Below are 27,260 nucleotides of genomic sequence, written 5' to 3' on the forward strand. Positions count from 1 at the left end.
TTAGGGACCACTGTCTGTGAGACAACTTAGGCACCACTGTCTGTGAGACAATTTAGGGACCACTGTCTGTGGGACAACTTAGGGACCACTGTCTGTGGGACAACTTAGGGACCACTGTCTGTGAGACAATTTAGGGACCACTGTCCGTGGGACAATTTAGGGAAACAGCTACTCTCACAGGGATTAGACTGGACATAACCTTTCAGGCAGAGACACAGCTACTCTCTGAGGGATTAGACTGGACATAACCTTTCAGGCAGAGAAACAGCTACTCTCTGAGGGATTAGACTGGACAGAGACACAGCTACTCTCACAGGGATTAGACTGGACATAACCTTTCAGACAGAGACACAACTACTCTCACAGGGATTAGACTGGACAGAGAAACAGCTACTCTCTGAGGGATTAGACTGGACATAACCTTTCAGACAGAGACACAGCTACTCTCACAGGGATTAGACTGGACATAACCTTTCAGGCAGAGACACATCTACTCTCACAGGGATTAGACTGGACATAACCTTTCAGACAGAGACACAGCTACTCTCACAGGGATTAGACTGGACATAACCTTTCAGGCAGAGACACAGCTAATCTCACAGGGATTAGACTGGACATAATCTTTCAGACAGAGACACAGCTACTCTCACGGGGATTAGACTGGACAGAGTTACAGCTACTCTCTGAGGGATTAGACTGGACATAACCTTACAGGCAGAGACACAGCTACTCTCTGAGGGATTAGACTGGACATAACCTTTCAGACAGAGACACAGCTACTCTCTGAGGGATTAGACTGGACATAACCTTACAGGCAGAGACACAGCTACTCTCTGAGGGATTAGACTGGACATAACCTTTCAGACAGAGACACAGCTACTCTCTGAGGGATTAGACTGGACATAACCTTTCAGGCAGAGACACAGCTACTCTCTGAGGGATTAGACTGGACATAACCTTTCAGACAGAGACACAGCTACTCTCACAGGGATTAGACTGGACATAACCTTTCAGGCAGAGACACATCTACTCTCACAGGGATTAGACTGGACATAACCTTTCAGACAGAGACACAGCTACTCTCACAGGGATTAGACTGGACATAACCTTTCAGGCAGAGACACAGCTAATCTCACAGGGATTAGACTGGACATAACCTTTCAGGCAGAGACACAGCTACTCTCTGAGGGATTAGACTGGACAGAGACACAGCAACTCTCTGAGGGATTAGACTGGACATAACCTTTCAGGCAGAGACACAGCTACTCTCACAGGGATTAGACTAGACATAACCTTTCAGGCAGAGACACAGCTACTCTCTGAGGGATTAGACTGGACATAACCTTTCAGGCAGAGACACAGCTACTCTCTGAGGGATTAGACTGGACATAACCTTTCAGGCAGAGACACAGCTACTCTCTGAGGGATTAGACTGGACAGAGACACAGCTACTCTCACAGGGATTAGACTGGACATAACCTTTCAGACAGAGACACAACTACTCTCACAGGGATTAGACTGGACAGAGACACAGCTACTCTCTGAGGGATTAGACTGGACATAACCTTTCAGACAGAGACACATCTACTCTCACAGGGATTAGACTGGACATAACCTTACAGACAGAGACACAGCTACTCTCTGAGGGATTAGACTGGACATAACCTTTCAGACAGAGACACAGCTACTCTCACAGGGATTAGACTAGACATAACCTTTCAGACAGAGACACAGCTACTCTCACAGGGATTAGACTGGGCATAACCTTTCAGGCAGAGACACAGCTAATCTCACAGGGATTAGACTGGACATAACCTTTCAGACAGAGACACAGCTACTCTCACGGCGATTAGACTGGACAGAGACACAGCTACTCTCTGAGGGATTAGACTGGACATAACCTTACAGGCAGAGACACAGCTACTCTCACAGGGATTAGACTGGACATAACCTTTCAGACAGAGACACAGCTACTCTCTGAGGGATTAGACTGGACATAACCTTTCAGGCAGAGACACAGCTACTCTCTGAGGGATTAGACTTGACATAACCTTTCAGACAGAGACACAGCTACTATCTGAGGGATTAGACTGGACATAACCTTTCAGACAGAGACACAGCTACTCTCTGAGGGATTAGACTGGACAGAGACACAGCTACTCTCACAGGGATTAGACTGTACATAACCTTTCAGACAGAGACACAGCTACTCTCTGAGGGATTAGACTGGACAGAGAAACAGCTACTCTCTGAGGGATTAGACTGGACAGAGACACATCTACTCTCTGAGGGATTAGACTGGACAGAGAAACAGCTACTCTCTGAGGGATTAGACTGGACAGAGACACATCTACTCTCACAGGGATTAGACTGGACATGACCTTTCAGACAGAGACACAGCTACTCTCTGAGGGATTAGACTGGACAGAGACACAGCTACTCTCACAGGGATTAGACTGGACAGAGACACAGCTACTCTCACAGGGATTAGACTGGACATAACCTTTCAGACAGAGACACAGCTACTCTCTGAGGGATTAGACTGGACATAACCTTTCAGGCAGAGACACAGCTACTCTCTGAGGGATTATACTGGACATAACCTTTCAGGCAGAGACACAGCTACTCTCACGGGGATTAGACTGGACATAACCTTTCAGACAGAGACACATCTACTCTCACAGGGATTAGACTGGACAAAACCTTACAGACAGAGACACAGCTACTCTCTGAGGGATTAGACTGGACATAACCTTTCAGACAGAGACACAGCTACTCTCACAGGGATTAGACTAGACATAACCTTTCAGACAGAGACACAGCTACTCTCACAGGGATTAGACTGGGCATAACCTTTCAGGCAGAGACACAGCTAATCTCACAGGGATTAGACTGGACATAACCTTTCAGACAGAGACACAGCTACTCTCACGGGGATTAGACTGGACAGAGACACAGCTACTCTCTGAGGGATTAGACTGGACATAACCTTACAGGCAGAGACACAGCTACTCTCACAGGGATTAGACTGGACATAACCTTTCAGACAGAGACACAGCTACTCTCTGAGGGATTAGACTGGACAGAGACACAGCTACTCTCTGAGGGATTAGACTGGACATAACCTTTCAGACAGAGACACAGCTACTCTCAGGGATTAGACTGGACATAACCTTTCAGGCAGAGACACAGCTACTCTCTGAGGGATTAGACTTGACATAACCTTTCAGACAGAGACACAGCTACTATCTGAGGGATTAGACTGGACATAACCTTTCAGACAGAGACACAGCTACTCTCTGAGGGATTAGACTGGACAGAGACACAGCTACTCTCACAGGGATTAGACTGTACATAACCTTTCAGACAGAGACACAGCTACTCTCTGAGGGATTAGACTGGACAGAGAAACAGCTACTCTCTGAGGGATTAGACTGGACAGAGACACATCTACTCTCTGAGGGATTAGACTGGACAGAGAAACAGCTACTCTCTGAGGGATTAGACTGGACAGAGACACATCTACTCTCACAGGGATTAGACTGGACATGACCTTTCAGACAGAGACACAGCTACTCTCTGAGGGATTAGACTGGACAGAGACACAGCTACTCTCACAGGGATTAGACTGGACAGAGACACAGATACTCTCACAGGGATTAGACTGGACATAACCTTTCAGACAGAGACACAGCTACTCTCTGAGGGATTAGACTGGACATAACCTTTCAGGCAGAGACACAGCTACTCTCTGAGGGATTAGACTGGACATAACCTTTCAGGCAGAGACACAGCTACTCTCACGGGGATTAGACTGGACATAACCTTTCAGACAGAGACACAGTTTCTCTCACAGGGATTAGACTGGACATAACCTTTCAGACAGAGACACAGCTACTCTCTGAGGGATTAGACTGGACATAACCTTTCAGACAGAGACACAGCTACTCTCACAGGGATTAGACTGGACATAACCTTTCAGGCAGAGACACAGCTACTCTCTGAGGGATTAGACTGGACATAACCTTTCAGACAGAGACACAGCTACTCTCACAGGGATTAGACTGGACATAACCTTTCAGGCAGAGACACAGCTACTCTCATAGGGATTAGACTGGACAGAGACACAGCTACTCTCTGAGGGATTAGACTGGACATAACCTTTCAGACAGAGACACAGCTACTCTCTGAGGGATTAGACTGGACATAACCTTTCAGACAGAGACACAGCTACTCTCTGAGGGATTAGACTGGACATAACCTTTCAGACAGAGACACATGTGGAATCCACAATGTTTATCTACAGCTCTGAAATGATTTACTGAATACCTTCCCCCTTGTCTGGGTGTGTTGTAATGTAATCTCCCGAGTGGACCCATCATCCTCAGGGCCGAGGATGTGGACAGGGGCATCCCTCTGTCTGTCCCAGGTTGTGAACATGAACACACCGTTTGTTTGAAGCTTCCAGGTCTGTTATTTTCAGGTGGAGTGGCAGAGGAACGAGCATGTGATCGACCCGGTAAGCGACCCCAATTTCTTGGTGACTGCGGACCGTAATCTGATCATCAAACAGGCCAGGCTGGCGGACACGGCCAACTACACCTGCGTGGCCAAGAACATTGTGGCTCGACGCAAGAGCTCCCCCGCCACCGTTCTGGTCTACGGTATGTACACACAGAGATACACACACACATAAATGTACACACACACGTATATGTACACACAGAGATACACACACGCACACGTATATGTACACACAGAGATACACACACACACACGTATATGTACACACAGAGATACACACACACACGTATATGTACACACAGAGATACACACACACATAAGTGTACACACACACATAGGTGTACACACACACATAAATGTACACACACACACACACACATACACACACACACACACACACACACACACACACATAAATGTACACACACACACACACACACATAAATGTACACACACACACACACACATAAATGTACACACACACACACACACACACACACACACACACTCACACACACACACACACACACACACATAAATGTGCACACACACACACACACATAAATGTACACACACACACACACATAAATGTTTACACACACACACACACACACACACACACACACACACACACACACACACACACACACACACACACACACACACACACACACACACACACACACACACATAAATGTACACACACACACACACATAAATGTTTATACACACACCCACCCACCCACCCTCCCACACACACACACACACACCCACACCCACACCCACACCCACACCCACACACACACACACATATATACACTAGGGCAGACAGGGGTCAATGCTTTGTCCAAAGGTTTGGGCCACATACGATTGGGAGCTTCAAAGCAATCCAAAGTAACAAGAGTTCTGCTGAGAGTTTTGATTATGTTGTGACTGAGTGGCAGGGCCCGTATGAACTTTTCAATCACACACACACACGCCCACGCATACGTAGTTCACACAAACACACACACACACACACACTGTTTTGTTTGCATGTTGCAACACCTCGAAGCGCCCACAAACTGACTCTGTGGTTTATATGATGCTAGATAGCTCCAGTAATTCCCTCTGCCAGCGGATAACCAAACAGATACAGAAACCACCTCAAATCTTCCAGTATCTATATAGTAACAACTAGTCTATACAGACACAGACAGCTGATATAGTAACAACTAGTCTACACAGACACAGACAGCTGATATAGTAACAACTAGTCTATACAGACAGCTGATATAGTAACAACTAGTCTACACAGACAGCTGATATAGTAACAACTAGTATATACAGACAGCTGATATAGTAACAACTAGTCTACACAGACAGCTGATATAGTAACAACTAGTATATACAGACACAGACAGCTGATATAGTAACAACTAGTCTATACAGACAGCTGATATAGTAACAACTAGTCTATACAGACACAGCCAGCTGATATAGTAACAACTAGTCTACACAGACAGCTGATATAGTAACAACTAGTCTATACAGACAGCTGATATAGTAACAACTAGTCTATACAGACACAGACAGCTGATATAGTAACAACTAGTCTACACAGACACAGACAGCTGATATAGTAACAACTAGTCTACACAGACAGATGATATAGTAACAACTAGTCTACACAGACAGCTGATATAGTAACAACTAGTCTATACAGACAGCTGATATAGTAACAACTAGTCTATACAGACACAGACAGCTGATATAGTAACAACTAGTCTATACAGACAGCTGATATAGTAACAACTAGTCTACACAGACACAGACAGCTGATATAGTAACAACTAGTCTACACAGACAGCTGATATAGTAACAACTAGTCTATACAGACAGCTGATATAGTAACAACTAGTCTACACAGACACAGACAGCTGATATAGTAACAACTAGTCTACATAGCCAGCTGATATAGTAACAACTAGTCTACACAGACACAGACAGCTTATATAGTAACAACTAGTCTATACAGACAGCTGATATAGTAACAACTAGTCTACACAGACAGCTGATATAGTAACAACTAGTCTACACAGACAGCTGATATAGTAACAACTAGTCAATACAGACAGCTGATATAGTAACAACTAGTCTACACAGACAGCTGATATAGTAACAACTAGTCAATACAGACAGCTGATATAGTAACAACTAGTCTACACAGACAGCTGATATAGTAACAACTAGTCTATACAGACAGCTGATATAGTAACAACTAGTCTATACAGACAGCTGATATAGTAACAACTAGTCTACACAGACAGCTGATATAGTAACAACTAGTCTTTACTGCTGATATAGTAACAACTAGTCTATACAGACAGCTGATATAGTAACAACTAGTCTATACAGACAGCTGATATAGTAACAACTAGTCTACACAGACAGCTGATATAGTAACAACTAGTCTATACAGACAGCTGATATAGTAACAACTAGTCTACACAGACACAGACAGCTGATATAGTAACAACTAGTATATACAGACACAGACAGCTGATATAGTAACAACTAGTCTATACAGACAGCTGATATAGTAACAACTAGTCTTTACTGCTGATATAGTAACAACTAGTCTATACAGACAGCTGATATAGTAACAACTAGTCTATACAGACAGCTGATATAGTAACAACTAGTCTACACAGACACAGACAGCTGATATAGTAACAACTAGTCTATACAGACAGCTGATATAGTAACAACTAGTCTATACAGACAGCTGATATAGTAACAACTAGTCTATACAGACACAGACAGCTGATATAGTAACAACTAGGCTATACAGACACAGACAGCTGATATAGTAACAACTAGTCTATACAGACAGCTGATATAGTAACAACTAGTCTATACAGACAGCTGATATAGTAACAACTAGTCTATACAGACAGCTGATATAGTAACAACTAGTCTACACAGACAGCTGATATAGTAACAACTAGTCTATACAGACAGCTGATATAGTAACAACTAGTCTACACAGACAGCTGATATAGTAACAACTAGTCTATACAGACAGCTGATATAGTAACAACTAGTCTATACAGACAGCTGATATAGTAACAACTAGTCTACACAGCCAGCTGATATAGTAACAACTAGTCTATACAGACACAGACAGCTGATATAGTAACAACTAGTCTATACAGACAGCTGATATAGTAACAACTAGTCTATACAGACACAGACAGCTGATATAGTAACAACTAGTCTATACAGACACAGACAGCTGATATAGTAACAACTAGTCTATACAGACAGCTGATATAGTAACAACTAGTCTATACAGACAGCTGATATAGTAACAACTAGTCTATACAGACAGCTGATATAGTAACAACTAGTCTACACAGACAGCTGATATAGTAACAACTAGTCTATACAGACAGCTGATATAGTAACAACTAGTCTACACAGACAGCTGATATAGTAACAACTAGTCTATACAGACAGCTGATATAGTAACAAATAGTCTATACAGACAGCTGATATAGTAACAACTAGTCTACACAGCCAGCTGATATAGTAACAACTAGTATATACAGACACAGACAGCTGATATAGTAACAACTTGTCTATACAGACAGCTGATATAGTAACAACTAGTCTATACAGACAGCTGATATAGTAACAACTAGTCTACACAGACAGCTGATATAGTAACAACTAGTCTATACAGACAGCTGATATAGTAACAACTAGTCTATACAGACACAGACAGCTGATATAGTAACAACTTGTCTACACAGACAGCTGATATAGTAACAACTAGTCTATACAGACAGCTGATATAGTAACAACTAGTCTACACAGACACAGACAGCTGATATAGTAACAACTAGTCTACACAGACAGATGATATAGTAACAACTAGTCTATAATTCCAACCATGAATAGTTTGTAATGAGCCTAGTTTAATTCCATTAAATGTCATTATTCTCCTCTCTGTTGTCCTCTCAGCCTCCAGCGTTTGAAAAAGTGAAAAAACTGCGGACTCCTAAAATGATTCTTGATTTTTAGTCATGTTGTTGAGAGATGATTGAAAGGATTAGTCTTTGAATTTCCCTTTTTTTTTGTTTTACCCGATTAATAATGGAAGAGTTAAATTGAATAGAGCGCCCCGAGACCCATTTGCTTTCTTTTGCTTGCTTTTTAATAACGTCAATCAATGAAGCCTCGCACTTAAAGCCCTGCGACCCAGAGAAATGGAGCATAAATTGCAGGTCGCTCGTTTGTGTAATATAGTTCTTTATTCAAATCATACAAAAAAAACAAACACAAATGTTCTTCGATTGTCACGTTAATCACTGTCATTACCACAACCTCTAAAATAGTCTACACGAACTTCACATTAAAAATATGTCCATTTACGTACTTTGAGTTCTCAGAGGCCAGGGCTCAGACTGAACTCTAGGTGTAGTGTGTAGTGAGTTATAATAGTATGGTATCCTCCAAAAATTACACCCTATTCCTTACATAGTGCACTACTTTTGACCTGAGCCCTATATATGGAATAGTACACCATTTGGTAGACAGCCTCTGTATTTTCCTTGGCGGGGTGGTGGGCAGTAGGGAAGGTGATAGGGAGGGATGGTGGTACGGAGGGAGGGTAGCCGGGTTGGTTACGTGATAACGAGGGGGCAGGCAGTCTGACGTGGTGCAGCCACTCTGTGCTTAGAGGTAATCAGTGGCAGAGTGTCTTGGCAATTTATCACGCCGTGGTGGGCAATCAATTGCAGAGAGAGGACAAGGAAATGATTCAGCCACGGAGGCCCAGTTGGGAGAAGATGAGCAGCGAGCAGCGAGGGAGAGAGAGGGAGAGAGAGGGAGAGAGAGAGAGAGAGAGGGAGAGAGAGAGAGAGGGAGAGAGAGAGAGAGAGAGAGAGAGAGAGAGAGAGCGAGAGAGAGAGCGAGAGAGAGAGAGAGAGAGAGAGAGAGAGAGAGAGAGAGAGAGAGAGAGAGAGAGAGAGAGACGGGGGAGAGAGGTTGCAGGGGGGAGATAGAGCAGAGAAGCAGGCCAATTTCAGAGGGAGTACTAGTCCAAAGGCTTCCGAGTCAACAAATCAGTTAATTTAAGAAGAAAAGAGAAGGATGCCACGTCCCCAGTGGCACCCTATTACATAGTGTACACTACTTTTGACGGGGGCTTATAGGGCTTATAGGGCTCTGGTCAAACATAGTGCACTATATAAAGAATAGGGCACCATTTGGGAACAGGAGAGTAAATATAGAAAGTTGATTAGAATTCTGAAGACTTGATTCCATCCAATCAACTTTCATGATCCAATTCTACCCATGATGTGCCAGTATTGAAGTCTGACGGCGAGCACGAGCACGCAGGAGCAGGACAACACACAGAGACGTGCGCGAACATACACACCAACACACACACACAGTGTGTTGCCAAGACAACAACCTCTCCCTCAACGTCAGCAAGACAAATGTTGCTGATCGTGGACTACAGGAAACGGATGTCCGAGCACGCCCCCCCCCCCCCCCCCCCCCTCCCATTCACATCAATGGGGCTGTAGTGGATAGGGTCGAGAGTTTCACGTTACTCGGTGTCCACGCCATTAAGGATCTGTCATTGTCCACACACACACACACCAACACAACAACGACTTTCCCCCCTCAGGAGGCTGGATCCCTCAGATCCTCAAAAAAGTTGAGAGCGTCTTGACTGGAGGCAGCATCGCTTGGTATGGCACGGTGCTCGGACTCCGACCGCAAGGCGCTACAGAGGGTGGTGCGGACAGCCCAGTACATCACTGAGGCCGAGCTCCCTGCCATCCAGGACCTCTATACCAGAGGGTGGTGGGGACAGCCCAGTACATCACTGGGGCCGAGCTCCGTGCCATCCAGGACCTCTATACCAGAGGGTGATACGGACAGCCCAGTACATCACTGAGGCCGAGCTCCCTGCCATCCAGGACCTCTATATCAGAGGGTGGTGAGGACAGCCCAGTACATCACTGAGGCCGAGCTCCCTGCCATCCAGGACCTCTATACCAGAGGGTGGTGAGGACAGCCCAGTACATCCCTGGAGCCGAGCTCCCTGTCATCCAGGACCTCTATATCAGAGGGTGGTGCGGACAGCCCAGTACATCACTGGGACCGAGCTCCCTGCCATCCAGGACCTCTATACCAGAGGGTGGTGTGGACAGCCCAGTACATCACTGGGGCCGAGCTCCCTGCCATCCAGGACCTCTATACCAGGTGGTGGTGTGGACAGCCCAGTACATCACTGGGACCGAGCTCCCTGCCATCCAGGACCTCTATACCAGAGGGTGGTGAGGACAGCCCAGTACATCACTGGGGCCGAGCTCCCTGCCATCCAGGACCTCTATATCAGAGGGTGGTGCGGACAGCCCAGTACATCACTGGGACCGAGCTCCCTGCCATCCAGGACCTCTATACAAGAGGGTGGTGAGGACAGCCCAGTACATCACTGGGGCCGAGCTCCCTGCCATCCAGGACCTCTATACCAGAGGGTGGTGAGGACAGCCCAGTACATCACTGAGGCCGAGCTCCCTGCCATCCAGGACCTCTATACCAGAGGGTGGTGAGGACAGCCCAGTACATCCCTGGAGCCGAGCTCCCTGTCATCCAGGACCTCTATACCAGAGGGTGGTGAGGACAGCCCAGTACATCACTGGGACCGAGCTCCCTGCCATCCAGGACATCTATACCAGAGGGTGGTGGGGACAGCCCAGTACATCACTGGGACCGAGCTCCGTGCCATCCAGGACCTCTATACCAGGCGGTGTCAGAGGAAGGCCCTAAACATTATCAAAGACTCCAGCCACCCAAGTTATAGACTGTTCTCTCTGCTACCGCACGGAAAACGGTCTGGAACCAACAGGACCCTGAACAACTTCTACCCCACAATCCATAAGAGTTAAATAGTTAGTTCAATAGTTAGTTCAATAGTTAGTTAAATAGCTACCAAGACTATCTGCACTGACCAAGTCAGGTTACTCATTGACTCAGTACTGTTACTCTGTGTATAAAGTCAGGTTACTCATTGACTCAGTACTGGTACTCTGTGTATATAGTCAGGTTACTCATTGACTCAGTACTGGTACTCTGTGTATATAGTCAGGTTACTCATTTACTCAGTACTGGTACTCGGTGTATATAGTCAGGTTACTCATTGACGCAGTACCGGTACTCTGTGTATATAGTCAGGTTACTCATTGACTCAGTACTGGTACTATATGACTCAGTACTGGTACTCTGTGTATATAGTCAGGTTACTCGTTGTGTATTTATTATTGTTATATTTATAATTATTATTATAATATTATTATTTCTCAAATTTCTCAAATTTCTTTCTCTCTGTATTGCTGGGAACGACCGTCAGTCAGCGTTTCACTGTTAGTCAACACCTGTTGTTCACCAAGCATTTCACTGTTAGTTAAACCTGTTGTTTACCAAGCATTTCACTGTTAGTCTACACCTGTTGTTTATGAAGCATATGACAAATACAATTAGATTTGGTTTGATTTGACCCAGGCACACACTACGGGACACTAGTTGATACTAGCCATTACAATGTATAGTTTGAAATTTGTCGAGATGAATTCAGTCCAGGACTAATTTTTTTGGGGGCGATAGCAGAGATGGCGTCAGGCAGAGCAGATTAAGAACGGCCATGTATTTCATGTCTTTCGAGTGTTAAAGGTGATGGTAAATGACATGGTGATGTAGCCTACATTCCATGAACCACATGGAATCAGTAGCTGTTATGCCAAGAAAAAGAGACCAAACATACTTTACACTACGCACACTGCTCAGTCCTTATATGTGGCTTGGCATTTTCAATGTGTTATTTAGAATTAGTTCGAAAAGATGTATAAGAAGTGAAGCTTAGTAAGAAGTTTAGTAAGAAGTTTAGTTTAGTAAGAAGTTTAGTTTAGTAAGAAGTTTAGTTTAGTAAGAAGTTTAGTAAGAAGTTTAGTTTAGTAAGAAGTTTAGTTTAGTAAGAAGTTTAGTTTAGTAAGAAGTTTAGTTTAGTAAGAAGTTTAGTTTAGTATGACGTTTAGTAAGAAGTTTAGTTAGTAAGAAGTTTAGTTAGTAAGAAGTTTAGTTGAGTAAGAAGTTTAGTAAGAAGTTTAGTGTTTTAAGAAGTTTAGTTTAGTAAGAAGTTTAGTTTAGTAAGAAGTTTAGTTTAGTAAGAAGTTTAGTTTAGTAAGAAGTTTAGTTTAGTAAGAAGTTTAGTTGAGTAAGAAGTTTAGTAAGAAGTTTAGTTTAGTACGAAGTTTAGTAAGAAGTTTAGTGTTTTAAGAAGTTTAGTTTAGTAGGAAGTTTAGTTTAGTAAGAAGTTTAGTTGAGTAAGAAGTTTAGTTAAGTGTAAGGGCTGTCGTTCTCCTCTTCCTCGGACGAGGAGAGGAGAGAAGGATCATCAGACCAAAATGCAGCATTCGGGAAATAAGCCATCTTTTATTTAAACACGACGATGGCAACACGAAAAACAAAACCCTTTCAAAATTACAAAAAACAAGAAAACGACGTAGACGAAAAAACCTGAACATGAACTTACTTAACTAAAACGTAAAACTCACGGACAGGAACAGACTACATCGAAACGAACAACCGAACAGTCCCGTATGGTGCAAGACATAACACAGATACGGAAGACAATCACCCACAAACAAACAGTGAGAACACCCTACCTAAATATGACTCTTAATTAGAGGAAAATGCAAACCACCTGCCTCTAATTAAGAGCCATACCAGGCAACCCAAAACCAACATAGAAACAGAAAACATAGACTGCCCACCCAAAACACACGCCCTGACCATAAACACATACAAAAACAACATAAAACAGGTCAGGACCGTTACAGAACCCCCCCCTCAAGGTGCGAACGCCGGGCGCACCAGCACAAAGTCCAGGGGAGGGTCTGGGTGGGCAGTTGACCACGGTGGTGGCTCCGGCTCTGGACGCTGTCCCCACACCACCATAGTCACTCCCCGCTTCTGTCTTCCCCTCCCAATGACCACCCTAAAACGAACATCCCCTAAATGAACGGCCAGCACCGGGAGAAGGGGCAGCACCGGGACAAGGGGCAGCACCGGGACAAGGGGCAGCACCGGGACAAGGGGCAGCACCGGGACAAGGGGCAGCACCGGGACAAGGGGCAGCACCGGGACAAGGGGCAGCACCGGGACAAGGGGCAGCACCGGGACAAGGGGCAGCACCGGGATAAGGACCAGCACCGGGATAAGGACCAGCACCGGGATAAGGGGCAGGTCCCGGCTGAGATACTCTGGCAGATCCTGGCTGAGGGACTCTGGCAGGTCCTGGCTGAGAGACTCTGGCAGGTCCTGGCTGAGAGACTCTGGCAGGTCCTGGCTGAGAGACTCTGGCAGGTCCTGGCTGAGAGACTCTGGCAGGTCCTGGCTGAGAGACTCTGGCAGGTCCTGGCTGGACGGCTCTGGCAGGTCCTGGCCGGACGGCTCTGGCAGGTCCTGGCCGGACGGCTCTGGCAGGTCCTGGCCGGACGGCTCTGGCAGGCCCTGGCCGGACGGCTCTGGCAGGCCCTGGCCGGACGGCTCTGGCAGGCCCTGGCCGGACGGCTCTGGCAGGCCCTGGCCGGACGGCTCTGGCAGGCCCTGGCCGGACGGCTCTGGCAGGCCCTGGCCGGACGGCTCTGGCAGGCCCTGGCCGGACGGCTCTGGCAGGCCCTGGCCGGACGGCTCTGGCAGGCCCTGGCCGGACGGCTCTGGCAGGTCATGGCAGGACGGCTCTGGCAGGTCATGGCAGGACGGCTCTGGCAGGTCATGGCAGGACGGCTCTGGCAGGTCATGGCAGGACGGCTCTGGCTGGTCATGGCAGGACGGCTCTGGCTGGTCATGGCAGGACGGCTCTGGCTGGTCATGGCAGGACGGCTCTGTAGGGAGGAGAAGGAGAGACAGCCTGGTGCGTGGTCTAGGCACTGGCTGCGCTGGAGAGGAGGAAACAGCTGGAGAGAGAACCCGGAGAGACAGCCTGGTACGGGGGGCTGCCACCGGAGGACTGGTACATGGAGGTGGCACCGGGTCTACCGGACCGTGAAGGAGGACACGTGCTCTTGAGCACCGAGCCTCCCCAACCCTACCAGGTTGAATGGTCCCCGTAGCCCTGCCAGTGCGGCGAGGTGGAATAGCCCGCACTGGGCTATGCAGGCGAACCGGGGACACCACCTGTAAGGCTGGTGCCATGTACGCCGGCCCGAGGAGACGTACTGGAGGCCAGATACGTTGGGCCGGCTTCATGACATCCAGCTCGATGCCCAACTTAGCCCTCCCAGTGCGGCAAGGTGGAATAGCCCGCACTGGGCTAAGCACGCGTACTGGGGACACCGTGCGCTTTACCGCATAACACGGTGTCTTACCAGTACGACGCCTTCTACCTCCACGGTAAGCACGGGGAGTTGGCTCGGGTATCCTACCCGGCTTTGCCACACTCCTCGTGTGCCCCCCCCCCCAAGAAATTTTTGGGTCTGACTCACGGGCTCCCAACCGCGTCGCCGCGCTGCCTCCTCATACCAGCGCCTCTCAGCCTTCGCTGCTTCCAACTCCTCCTTGGGACGGCGATATTCCCCTGGCTGAGCCCAGGGTCCTCTACCGTCCAGGATCTCCTCCCAAGTCCAGGAGTCCTTGTTGCTCTGTTGAGCACTCCCTTGCCGCTTGGTCCTAGTTTGGTGGGTGATTCTGTAAGGGCTGTCGTTCTCCTCTTCCTCGGACGAGGAGAGGAGAGAAGGATCATCAGACCAAAATGCAGCATTCGGGAAATAAGCCATCTTTTATTTAAACACGACGATGGCAACACGAAAAACAAAACACTTTCAAAATTACAAAAAACAAGAAAACGACGTAGACGAAAAAACCTGAACATGAACTTACTTAACTAAAACGTAAAACTCACGGACAGGAACAGACTACATCGAAACGAACAACCGAACAGTCCCATATGGTGCAAGACATAACACAGATACGGAAGACAATCACCCACAAACAAACAGTGAGAACACCCTACCTAAATATGACTCTTAATTAGAGGAAAACGCAAACCACCTGCCTCTAATTAAGAGCCATATCAGGCAACCCAAAACCAACATAGAAACAGAAAACATAGACTGCCCACCCAAAACACACGCCCTGACCATAAACACATACAAAAACAACATAAAACAGGTCAGGACCTGTTACATTAAGTAAGAAGTTTAGTTCAGTAAGACGTTTAGTACGAAGTTTAGTTTATTAATTAGTAGGAAGTTTAGTTTAATAAGAAGTTGAGTTTAGTAAGAAGTTTAGTTTAGTATGAAGTTTAGTTTAGTAGGAAGTTTAGTTTAATAAGAAGTTTAGTTTAGTAAGAAGTTTAGTTTAGTATGAAGTTTAGTTTAGTAAGAAGTTTAGTTTAGTAGGAAGTTTAGTTTAATAAGAAGTTTAGTTTAGTAAGAAGTTTAGTTTAGTATGAAGTTTAGTTTAGTAAGAAGTTTAGTTTAGTATGAAGTTTAGTTTAGTAAGAAGTTTAGTTTAGTAAGAAGTTTAGTTGAGTAAGAAGTTTAGTTTAGTAGTGTAACGGTCCTGACCTGTTTTATGTTGTTTTTGTATGTGTTTATGGTCAGGGCATGTGTTTTGGGTGGGCAGTCTATGTTATCTGTTTCTATGTTGGTTTTGGTTGCCTGGTATGGCTCTTAATTAGAGGCAGGTGTTTTGCGTTCTCCTCTAATTAAGAGTCATATTTAGGTAGGGTGTTCTCACTGTTTGTTTGTGGGTGATTGTCTCCTGTGTCTGTGTCGATGTTACACCATACGGGATTGTTTCGGTTTGTTTTGTGCGTTTATGTAGTCTGTTCCTGTGTCAGCGTGCTTCGTGTATATGTAAGTTCGTTTGTTCAGGTCTGTCTACATCGTTTTGTTATTTTGTTAGTTTATTAAAGTATAGTTCGTTTTCGTCTTTGTCTATTTTGTTTATTTAATAAATCATTATGTATTCACAACCTGCTGCGCCTTGGCTCGATCACTACTCCACCTCTTCGTATGAAGAGAGAGAGGAACGCCGTTACAAGTAGGAAGTTTAGTTTAGTAAGAAATGTAGTTGAGTAAGAAGTTTAGAGTTCAAGAAGTTCAATTCAGTTTTTTCCTGTTCATCTTAGACGTAAAACTTTGGGTCATTCTTTCTGTCTTTTGTCCACCTTGTAGAGGACAATGAAATTAGCCTGAAGTCTTACCTCTGCTTTTGGATCAATTGCTTTACAACATGGTTGTGTTAGCGGAGAGTATTTAGATAAAGAGGCATCCTCATTGATGTCTTTGGTTCAAGACTAATGGTCACTTAAAAGTAATGAGTAGCTTGACAATAACACAACTCTCTTTAAACATGAATAAGATAAACGTCTGTCGTGCTTCTTAAATCAGTAAGATATAACTCCATTAGGTTAAATGTGATAGTCTATATATAGTCAATTTTGGCACGCTTTTCATCCAAAATTCCGAATGCTGCCCCCTACCCTAGTGAAGATAAGTCCCGCTATGCCCTCAGACCAAACATCAAACAAGCAAAGCATCAATACAGGATTAAGATTGAATCCTACTACATCTGCTCTGACGCTCGTGGGATGTGGCAGGGCTTGAAAACTTTTACAGACTCAAAGGGAAACCCAGACGCGAGCTGCCCAGTGACGTGAGCCTACCATACGAGGTAAATGCCTTTAATGCTCGCTTCGAGGCAAGCAACATTTAACAAAGCCACGGGGCCAGACGGATTACCAGAACGTGTACGCAAAGCATGTGCGGACCTACTGGCAAGTGTATTCACCGACATTTTCAACCTCTACCTGACCAAGTCTGTAATACCTGTCATGTTTTGTCTTTGATCTTCATGTCTTGTCCCTGTGCTTCCCTCTGCTGGTCTTATTAGGTTCTTTCCCTCTTTCTATTCCTCTCTCTCCTCCTCCCTTTTTTCCCTCTCCCGCTCTCTCTCTCTATCGTTCCGTTCTTGCTCCCAGCTGGTTCTCATTCTCCGAACGAACTTATTTACTCTTTCACACCTGTCCCCTATTTTGCCCTCTGATTTGAGTCCCTATTTCTCCCTCTGTTTTCTGCTTCTGTCTTTGTCGGATTCTTGTTTGAGGTTAGCTGCTCTGTGTCCTTGTTCCGCCCTGTTGTGTTTTTGCATTTGTCAGATGTTGCGTGTGAGCAGGTGTCTATGTCAGCTACGGTCTGTGCCTTCCTGAAGCGACCTGCAGTCGGTGGTCGCGTCTCCAGTCGTTCCTCTCTACTGACAAGAGGTTTTCAGTTTCCTGTTTTGGATTACCTTTGGATTATATCCAGGAACATCATTGTTTGTTTAAGACTGGAATAAAGACTCTGTTTCTATTACGTCGCTTTTGGGTCCTCCTTCATCAGCATAACAATACCTACATGATTCAAGCTGACCACCATAGTTCCTGTGCCCAAGGAAGCAAAGGTAACCTGCCTAAATGATTACTGCCCGTAGCACTCACGTCGGTAGCCATGAAGTGCTTTGAAAGGCTGGTCATAGCTCACAACAGCATCCTCCCGGATACCCTAGACCAGACATGGGCAAACTACGGCCCGCGGGCCACATACGGCCCGTTAGGCTTTTTAATCCGGCCCGCCGAACTTGTCCAAATTATAGTAAAAACCTCCTTTTTTTCCCCTTTCCCTGCAATGCCCACGTTTCCCCAATAGATGGCGCACTCAAAACACATTGACCGTTGTTGGAGTGGCGCGTATTTCTCTTTATTTCACTTTAATTTTCACTTCGTTTCACGTCACCATTAAGCCCTTCTGTGAAAATGAGCGGACCAAAGAGAAGGAAAGTGGACAGCGAATGCCGAGTGTTTAATAAGGAGTGGACAACAAAATACTTCTTCACTGAAGTCCGATCAACGGCTGTATGTCTGATATGCCAAGAAGCTGTTGCGGTTTTCAAAGAGTACAATATCAGCCGTCACTTTGCCACGAAGCATGCAAACTATGCTAGCAAGCAGTCAACACAAGAACGGGCGGCTACTGCTCAGAGGTTGGCAGCTAATTTACAGAGTCAACAGAACTTTTTTCACCGACAAACTGCAATTCAAGAGTCAAGTACCAAGGCAACTTATTTGCTGGCATTCAAATTAGCAAAGGCTAGCAAGCCTTTCTCCGAAGGCGAGTTTTTGAAAGAGTGCATGGTAGAGACAGCAGGTCTCTTGTGTCCGGAGAGCAAAGCCAAGTTTGAAAAAATCAGTTTAGCACGCAGGACAGTGACTCGCCGCGTGGAACTGATTGACGAAGATATAGTCAGCGAGTTAAACAAAAAGGCATTTACGCACAGCAGCGGTACAGTAGCTTTATTAACACGCCGCACATCGCTCTTAATTTAAATTTAAATTTTCAGCTGCAGGTAGGATATTTAATACAGCCTATGTCTGTGTGCTTGGCAACGATACACGTGTACTGTTTGCGCGTGAAGGCGAGGGCGTCCGTGGCGAGTTTGTAGAGCGCGCAGTCAGGACAATCCATCCATGATTTTGCGGAGTTTAACACAAGTAGATATTATTGAGCTTGAGTATTTCGTTGTGTAATAATATGTTTTGAATGTTGAAAGTGATTCCATTTTTCAATAAATGTTGATTTCTTTAACTTTGCACCTTCGATTGAAACTTATTAAAAACAGACGCAATCTTGATAAATCACAGTGCGTATGTTATTTTAATCTATTTACATTTCCTCATCCCGGTATCTGCGAAATAGTATGTAAATGCCATATCTTGCATATTCCTTGAGACAAATTTATTAACTGATAAGGGCTATTTTTCACATTTGAAAGACAGTTAATAAATTGGGTTGTAGTGTTCTTACTGTGCTATGAGGTTTGCACACACTACATTTAATGCTTTAGTATATCCGGCCCAAACACTCCCTCCAAATGCTCCTGGCCCGGCCCCTCTGTCAAATTTTAGAACCCATTGTGGCCCGCGAGTCAAAAAGTTTGCCCACCCCTGCCCTAGACCTACTCCAATTCGCATACCGCCCCAACAGATTAACAGATGACACAATCTTAATCGCACTCCACACTGACCTTTCCCACCTTGACAAAAGCAACACCTATGTGAGAATGCTGTTGACTACAGCTCAGCGTTCAACACCATAGTGCCCACAAAGCTCATCACTAAGCTAAGGACCCTGGAACCAAACACCTCTGCAACTGAATCCTGGAGTTCCTGACGGGCCGCCCCCCAGGTGGTAAGGGTAGGCAACAACATGTCTGCCACGCTGATCCTCAACACTGGTGCCCCTCAGGGGTGTGTACTTAGTCCCCTCCTGTACTCCCTGTTCACCCACGACTGCGTGGACAAACACTACTCCAACACCATCATTAAGTCTGCTGACGACACAACAGCGGTAGTCCTCATCACCAACAACGATGAGACAACCTATAAGGAGGAGGTCAGAGAACTGGCAGTGTGGTGCCAGGACAACAACCTCTACCTCAATGTGAACAAGACAAAGGAGCTGATCGTGGACTACAGGAAAAGGAGGGCCGAACAGGCGCCCATTAACATCGACGGGGATGTAGTGGAGCGGGTAGAGTATTTCAAGTTCCTTTGTGTCCACATCACCAACAAACTATCATGGTCCAAACACACCAAGATAGTCGTGAAGAGGGGACGACAAAACCTTTTCCCCCTCAGGAGACTGAAAAGATTTGGCATGGGTCCCCAGATCCTCAAAAAGTTCTATAGCTGCAGCATCGAGAGCATCCTGACCGGTTGCATCACCACTTGGTATGGCAACTGCTCGGCATCTGACCCTAAGGCGCTACAGAGGGTAGTGTGAACGGCCCAGTACAACACTGGGGCCAAGCTTCCTGCCATCCACATCCTATATACTAGGCAGTGTCAGAGGAAAGCCCATAAAATTGTCAGAGACTCCAGTGACCCAAGTAATAGACTGTTTTCTCTGCCACCGCACGGCAAGAGGTACCGGAGCGCCAAGTCTCGGACCAAAAGGCTCCTTAACAGCTTCTGCCCCTAAGCCATAAGACTCCTGAACAACTAATCAAATGGCCACCGGACTATTTACACTGACACCCTCCCCTTTCCATTTGTTTTGTACACTGCTGCTACTCTGTCACGGCCGTCAACAGAAGTAGACCAAAGAGCGGCGTTGTCAGCGTACATATTCCTTTTTACGACGTCGACAAAAACAATAAACAATCCAAAACAACCGTGAAGCTAAAGGGCTAACAAAGTTAACCTCTCACAAAGACATTTTATTGTGTTATTTTTTAGTATTTTTTACTTTAGTTTATTTGGTAAATATTTTCTTCAACTCTTCTTGAACTGCACTGTTGGTTAAGGGCTTGTAAGTAAAGTATTTCACAGTGAAGTCTACACTTGTTGTATTCTGTGCATGTTATAAATAAAGTTTGATTTGAATTGACATAGGGTGCAGTTTAAGTATTTAGTACGCTAGTATGGATATTTGGACACGGACAGTATCTAGTTTGAGAAAGAGAATGCTTGTTAACATAGTTATATATTCCCAGCTAGTGTACATACCACAGCACACGAGCAGGTGTGTATATTCACAGCTAGTGTACATACCACAGAACACGAGCAGGTGTGTATATTCACAGCTAGTGTACATACCACAGCTCAGGTGTGTATATTCACAGCTAGTGTACATACCACAGCTCAGGTGTGTATATTCACAGCTAGTGTACATACCACAGAACACGAGCAGGTGTGTATTTTCACAGCTAGTGTACATACCACAGAACACGAGCAGGTGTGTATATTCACAGCTAGTGTACATACCACAGAACACGAGCAGGTGTGTATATTCACAGCTAGTGTACATACCACAGAACACGAGCAGGTGTGTATTTTCACAGCTAGTGTACATACCACAGAACACGAGCAGGTGTGTATATTCACAGCTAGTGTACATACCACAGCTCAGGTGTGTATATTCACAGCTAGTGTACATACCACAGAACACGAGCAGGTGTGTATATTCACAGCTAGTGTACATACCACAGCTCAGGTGTGTATATTCACAGCTAGTGTACATACCACAGCTCAGGTGTGTATATTCACAGCTAGTGTACATACCACATCACACGAGCAGGTGTGTTTATGTATTTCTGCAGTTATTTCTTGAACATGGAACCAAGGTCAAGAGCAGCAGGGTGTCACGTTCTTTCTTATCCCCATCAACATTAGGCAAGTGTCACGTTTGTTCCTGTCCCCCACGGTGGTCACTTTGTTCCCAGCTCAAGGAAAAGGGTAGCCTACCCCGCTGGTGCACCTGTCAATGACTCTAGTCAGGATGTACATTGGCTCCGTCCCAACTGGCAAACTATTCCCTTTGTGGTGCACTACTTGTGCCCAGGGCCTATAGGGCTATGAAGTAGTGCACTACTTGTGCCCAGGGCCTATAGGGCTATGAAGTAGTGCACTACTTGTGCCCAGGGCCTATAGGGCTATGAAAGTAGTGCACTACTTTTGCCCAGGGCCTATAGGGCTATGAAAGTAGTGCACTACTTTTGACCAGGACCTATAGGGCTATGAAGTAGTGCACTACTTTTGACCAGGGACTATAGGGCTATGAAGTAGTGCTCCAAATAGGATATGTTACCTTGTCATTGACTGTAGCCAGAGATAAAGCCTAGATAACCATAGTTACATTGTCAAAGAGTCTACCTGGCAGGGCAGCAGACAGCATCACACCCACAGTACAGTAGTCACATGGCAGCAGACAGCATCACACCAACAGTACAGTAGTCACATGGCAGCAGACATTATCACACCTACAGTACAGTAGTCACATGGCAGCTGACAGCATCACACCTACAGTACAGTAGTCACATGGCAGCAGACATTATCACACCTACAGTACAGTAGTCACATGGCAGCTGACAGCATCACACCCACAGTACAGTAGTCACATGGCAGCAGACAGCATCACACCTACAGTACAGTAGTCACGTGACAGCAGACAGTATCACACCTACAGTACAGTAGTCACATGGCAGCAGACAGCATCACACCTACAGTACAGTAGTCACATGGCAGCTGACAGCGACACACCTACAGAACAGTAGTCACATGACAGGACCCCACTAATATCTATCTGTCCATGATACATATAGTCAGACAGGATCCCGCTAATATATATCTGTCCATGATACATGTAGTCAGACAGGACCCCAGCTTTATATATATGTCCATGATACATGTAGTAAGACAGGATCCCACTAATATCAATCTTTCCATGATACATGTAGTCAGACAGGATCCCACTAATATCTATCTGTCCATGATACATGTGGTCAGACAGGATCCCACTAATATATATCTGTCCATGATACATGTGGTCAGACAGGATCCCACTAATATCTATCTGTCCATGATACATGTGGTCAGACAGGATCCCACTAATATATATCTGTCCATGATACATGTGGTCAGACAGGATCCCACTAATATCTATCTGTCCATGATACATGTGGTCAGACAGGACCCCACTAATATCTATCTGTCCATGATACATGTGGCCAGACAGGACCCCACTAATATCTATCTGTCTATGATACATGTAGTAAGACAGGATCCCACTAATATATATATCTGTCCATGATACATGTAGTAAGACAGGATCATGTCGGGTAACCCTGGCTGATTTGTCGCTTCATCCCTCCCTCCACTCCTCTCTTCCACTTCCCCTTTTCCCTTCACTCCCTCCTCCTCTCCCTACCTTCCTCGATCTCTCCATCCCTGTACTTTCTCTACCTCCCTCCCTCCCTCCCACCCACCCACCCACCCACCCTCTCCCTCCCTCTATCCCACCCTCCCCTTCCACCACCTCTCCTTTCTCGCTCGCTCCATCCTTCCCTCCCCTACCTTACTCCGTGGCTTCCCTCCTCCTCTCCCTCCATCACTTCATCACGGTGACAGTGAACGGCGGTTGGTCTACCTGGACAACGTGGTCGGCGTGCAGCGCAGTTTGTGGGAGGGGCTGGCAGAGGAGGAGCCGCAGCTGCACCAATCCAACGCCGCTGAACGGGGGCTTGGCCTGCGACGGACAGAATGTCCAGAAAAGCGCCTGCACAGCCACCTGCCCAGGTAACACCGCCCGCTCAACCGCTCCCAGGCATTCAGCTAGACTACTTCCTGTCCTGCACCGCCACCTGCCCAGGTAACACCGCCTGCTCAATCGCTCCCAGTCATTCAGCTAGGCTACTTCCTGTCCTGCACCGCAACCTGCCCAGGTAACACCGCCCGCTCAATCGCTCCCAGTCATTCAGCTAGGCTACTTCCTGTCCTGCACCGCAACCTGCCCAGGTAACACCGCCCGCTCAACCGCTCCCAGTCATTCAGCTAGGCTACTTCCTGTCCTGCACCGCAACCTGCCCAGGTAACACCGCCCGCTCAATCGCTCCCAAGCATTCAGCTAGGCTACTTCCTGTCCTGCACCGCCACCTGCCCAGGTAACACCGCCCGCTCAACCGCTCCCAGTCATTCAGCTAGGCTACTTCCTGTCCTGCACCGCCACCTGCCCAGGTAACACCGCCCGCTCAACCGCTCCCAGTCATTCAGCTAGGCTACTTCCTGTCCTGCACCGCCACCTGCCCAGGTAACACCGCCCTCTCAATCGCTCCCAGTCATTCAGCTAGGCTACTTCCTGTCCTGCACCGCCACCTGCCCAGGTAACACCGCCCGCTCAACCGCTCCCAGTCATTCAGCTAGGCTACTTCCTGTCCTGCACCGCCACCTGCCCAGGTAACACCGCCCGCTCAACCGCTCTCAGGCATTCAGCTAGGCTACTTCCTGTCCTGCACCGCAACCTGCCAAGGTAACACCGCCCGCTCAACCGCTCCCAGGAATTCAGCTAGACTACTTCCTGTCCTGCACCGCCACCTGCCCAGGTAACACCGCCCGTTCAACCGCTCCCAGGCATTCAGCTAGGCTACTTCCTGTCCTGCACAGCCACCTGCCCAGGTAACACCGCCCGCTCAATCGCTCCCAGTCATTCAGTTAGACTACTTCCTGTCCTTCACCGCCACCTGCCCAGGTAACACCGCCCGCTCAACCGCTCCCGGGCATTCAGCTAGGCTACTTCCTGTTCTGTGGCTCCACCTCTGCTTGGCTCTGATTGGCTTAGCACTGTTTGACTTGTTTTGGCTCATTTAAATCTTTGTGTTTAGATACATTAGTTAATATTTAGATTGGCTGCTTGTTTTTCCATCAATTTATTTTGCGATTAGGTATAATTGTTAAGCTGGTGAGCGGGTGGTTGGCTGTTTGGTTGTTTGTCTGTGATTAGATTGGTTTGAGTAGAGTGGTAAAATATACCTTTGTGTCGTCAGTCTGTAGCCACACATCTCTGTTTCTCCTCCCTGTAGTCTGTGAGGTAAAACCCATGTCCCTGATTCATATCTGATTCAGATTCAGATACCTGATTCATATCAGATACCTATCAGATCAGATACCTGATTCATACCCTGATTCATATCATACAACGCTCATTCCGTGGCTTCCGACTGCTCTTAAATGCAAGTAAAACTAAATGCATGCTCTTCAACTGATCGCTGCCCGCACCTGCCCACCCGTCCAGCATCACTACTCTGGACGGTTCTGACCTAGAATATGTGGACAACTATAAATACCTAGGTGTCTGGTTCGACGTAAAACTCTCCTTCAAGACTCATATTAAACATCTCCAATCCAAAATTCAATCTAGAATCGGCTTCCTATTTCACAACAAAGCCTCCTTCACTCACGCTGCCAAACATACCCTCGTAAAACTGACTATCCTACCGATCCTTGACTTCGGCGATGTCATTTACAAAATAGCCTCCAACACTCTACTCAGCAAATAGGATGTAGTCTATCACAGTGCCATCCGTTTTGTCACCAAAGCCCCATACACTACCCACCACTGCGACCTGTATGCTCTCGCTGGCTCGTCCTCGCTTAATATTCGTTGCCAAACCCACTGGCTCCAGGTCATCTATAAGTCTTTGCTAGGTAAAGCCCTGCCTTATCTCAGCTCACTGGTCACCATAGCAGCACCCACCCGTAGCACGCTCTCCAGCAGGTACATTTCACTGGTCCCCAAAGCCAACTCCTCCTTTGGCCGCCTTTCCTGCCAGTTCTCTGCTGCCAATGACTGGAACGAACTGCAAAAATCACTGAAGCTGGAGTCTCATATCTCCCTCACTAACTTTAAGCATCAGCTGTCAGAGCAGCTTACAGATCATTGCACCTGTACACAGCTCATCTGTAAATAGCCCATTCAACTACCTCATCCCCATACTGTTATTTATTTTGCTCCTTTGCACCCCAGGATCTCTACTTGCACATCATCTTCTGCACATCTATCACTCCAGTATTAATGCTTAATTGCAATTACTTTGCCACCATGGCCTATTTATTGCCTTACCTCCCTAATCTTACTACATTTGCACACACACTGTATATAGTATTTTCTATTGTGTTATTGACTGTATGTCTGTTTTACTCCATGTTTAACTCTGTGTAGTTCTTGATGTCGCACTGCTTTGCTTTATGTTGGCCAGGTCGCAGTTGTAAATGAGAACTTGTTCTCAACTGGCCTAAGTCTATGTCTGCGTCCCAATTTGCACCCTATTCCCTATATAGCCCATCGGGCTCTGGTCTAAAGTAGTGCACTATATAGGGAAAAGGGTGACATAGGGCTCTGGTCTAAAGTAGTGCACTATATAGGGAATAGGGTGACATAGGGCCCTGGTCTAAAGTAGTGGACTATATAGGGAATATTGTGTCATTTGGGAAGGGTGCCATTTGGTACGCAGACATAATCACTAGTCGTGGTACGGTGGCAGAGCAAAGTACTGTTATTGTTCGGCACTCTAGTCATGTGGTAAAATATTGGGAATAAAAAGGTGAATTATAGGAGACGGCACACCAGAGTTTACACACCAGAGTTTACACACCAGAGTTTACACACCAGAGTTTACACACCAGAGTTTACACACCAGAGTTTACACACCATAGTTTACACACCAGAGTTTACACACCAGAGTTTACACACCAGAGTTTACACACCAGAGTTTACACATCAGTTTACACACCAGAGTTTACACATCAGAGTTTACACATCAGAGTTTACACACCAGAGTTTACACACCAGAGTTTACACACCAGAGTTTACACACCATAGTTTACACACCAGAGTTTACACACCAGGAGTTAAGACATCTTTCGATTCCTGTGTGGAGGCAGAGGCAGAGTGGAGGCAGAGGCAGAGTGGAGGCAGAGGCAGAGTGGAGGCAGAGGCAGAGCGGTGTGAAGGCAGAGGCAGAGGCAGAGTTGAGGTAGAGGCATAGCGGTGTGAAGGCAGAGGCAGAGTTGAGGTAGAGGCAGATCGGTTTGGAGGCAGAGTGGAGGTAGAGGCAGAGCAGTGTGGAGGCATATGCAGAGTTGAGGTAGAGGCAGATCGGTTTGGAGGCAGAGTGGAGGTAGAGGCAGAGTGGTGTGAAGGCAGAGGCAGAGTTGAGGTAGAGGCAGATCGGTTTGGAGGCAGAGTGGAGGTAGAGGCATAGCGGTGTGAAGGCAGAGTGGAGAGAGAGATGACCCCAAGAAAATATTCCACAAATATCCTATGCCCCTTCAACAGCAGAGAGCTAATCCCTCCACCTCC

General features: G+C 46.4%; 1 protein-coding gene across 1 annotated transcript in view; it reads left to right on the forward strand.

The window, feature by feature from the left end:
- The window catches only part of LOC129846452 (netrin receptor UNC5A-like), a 75,591-nt gene that overhangs the window by 26,465 nt on the left and 21,866 nt on the right, over nucleotides 1-27,260 (forward strand). Inside the window, exons 6-7 of the mRNA XM_055914386.1 lie at nucleotides 4,484-4,664; nucleotides 23,534-23,701. Coding sequence (XP_055770361.1) covers nucleotides 4,484-4,664; nucleotides 23,534-23,701 — 349 coding nt within the window. The remainder of the gene's footprint in view (nucleotides 1-4,483; nucleotides 4,665-23,533; nucleotides 23,702-27,260) is intronic.

Source organism: Salvelinus fontinalis, unplaced genomic scaffold (assembly GCF_029448725.1).
Source record: "Salvelinus fontinalis isolate EN_2023a unplaced genomic scaffold, ASM2944872v1 scaffold_0545, whole genome shotgun sequence".
NCBI lineage: Eukaryota > Metazoa > Chordata > Actinopteri > Salmoniformes > Salmonidae > Salvelinus > Salvelinus fontinalis.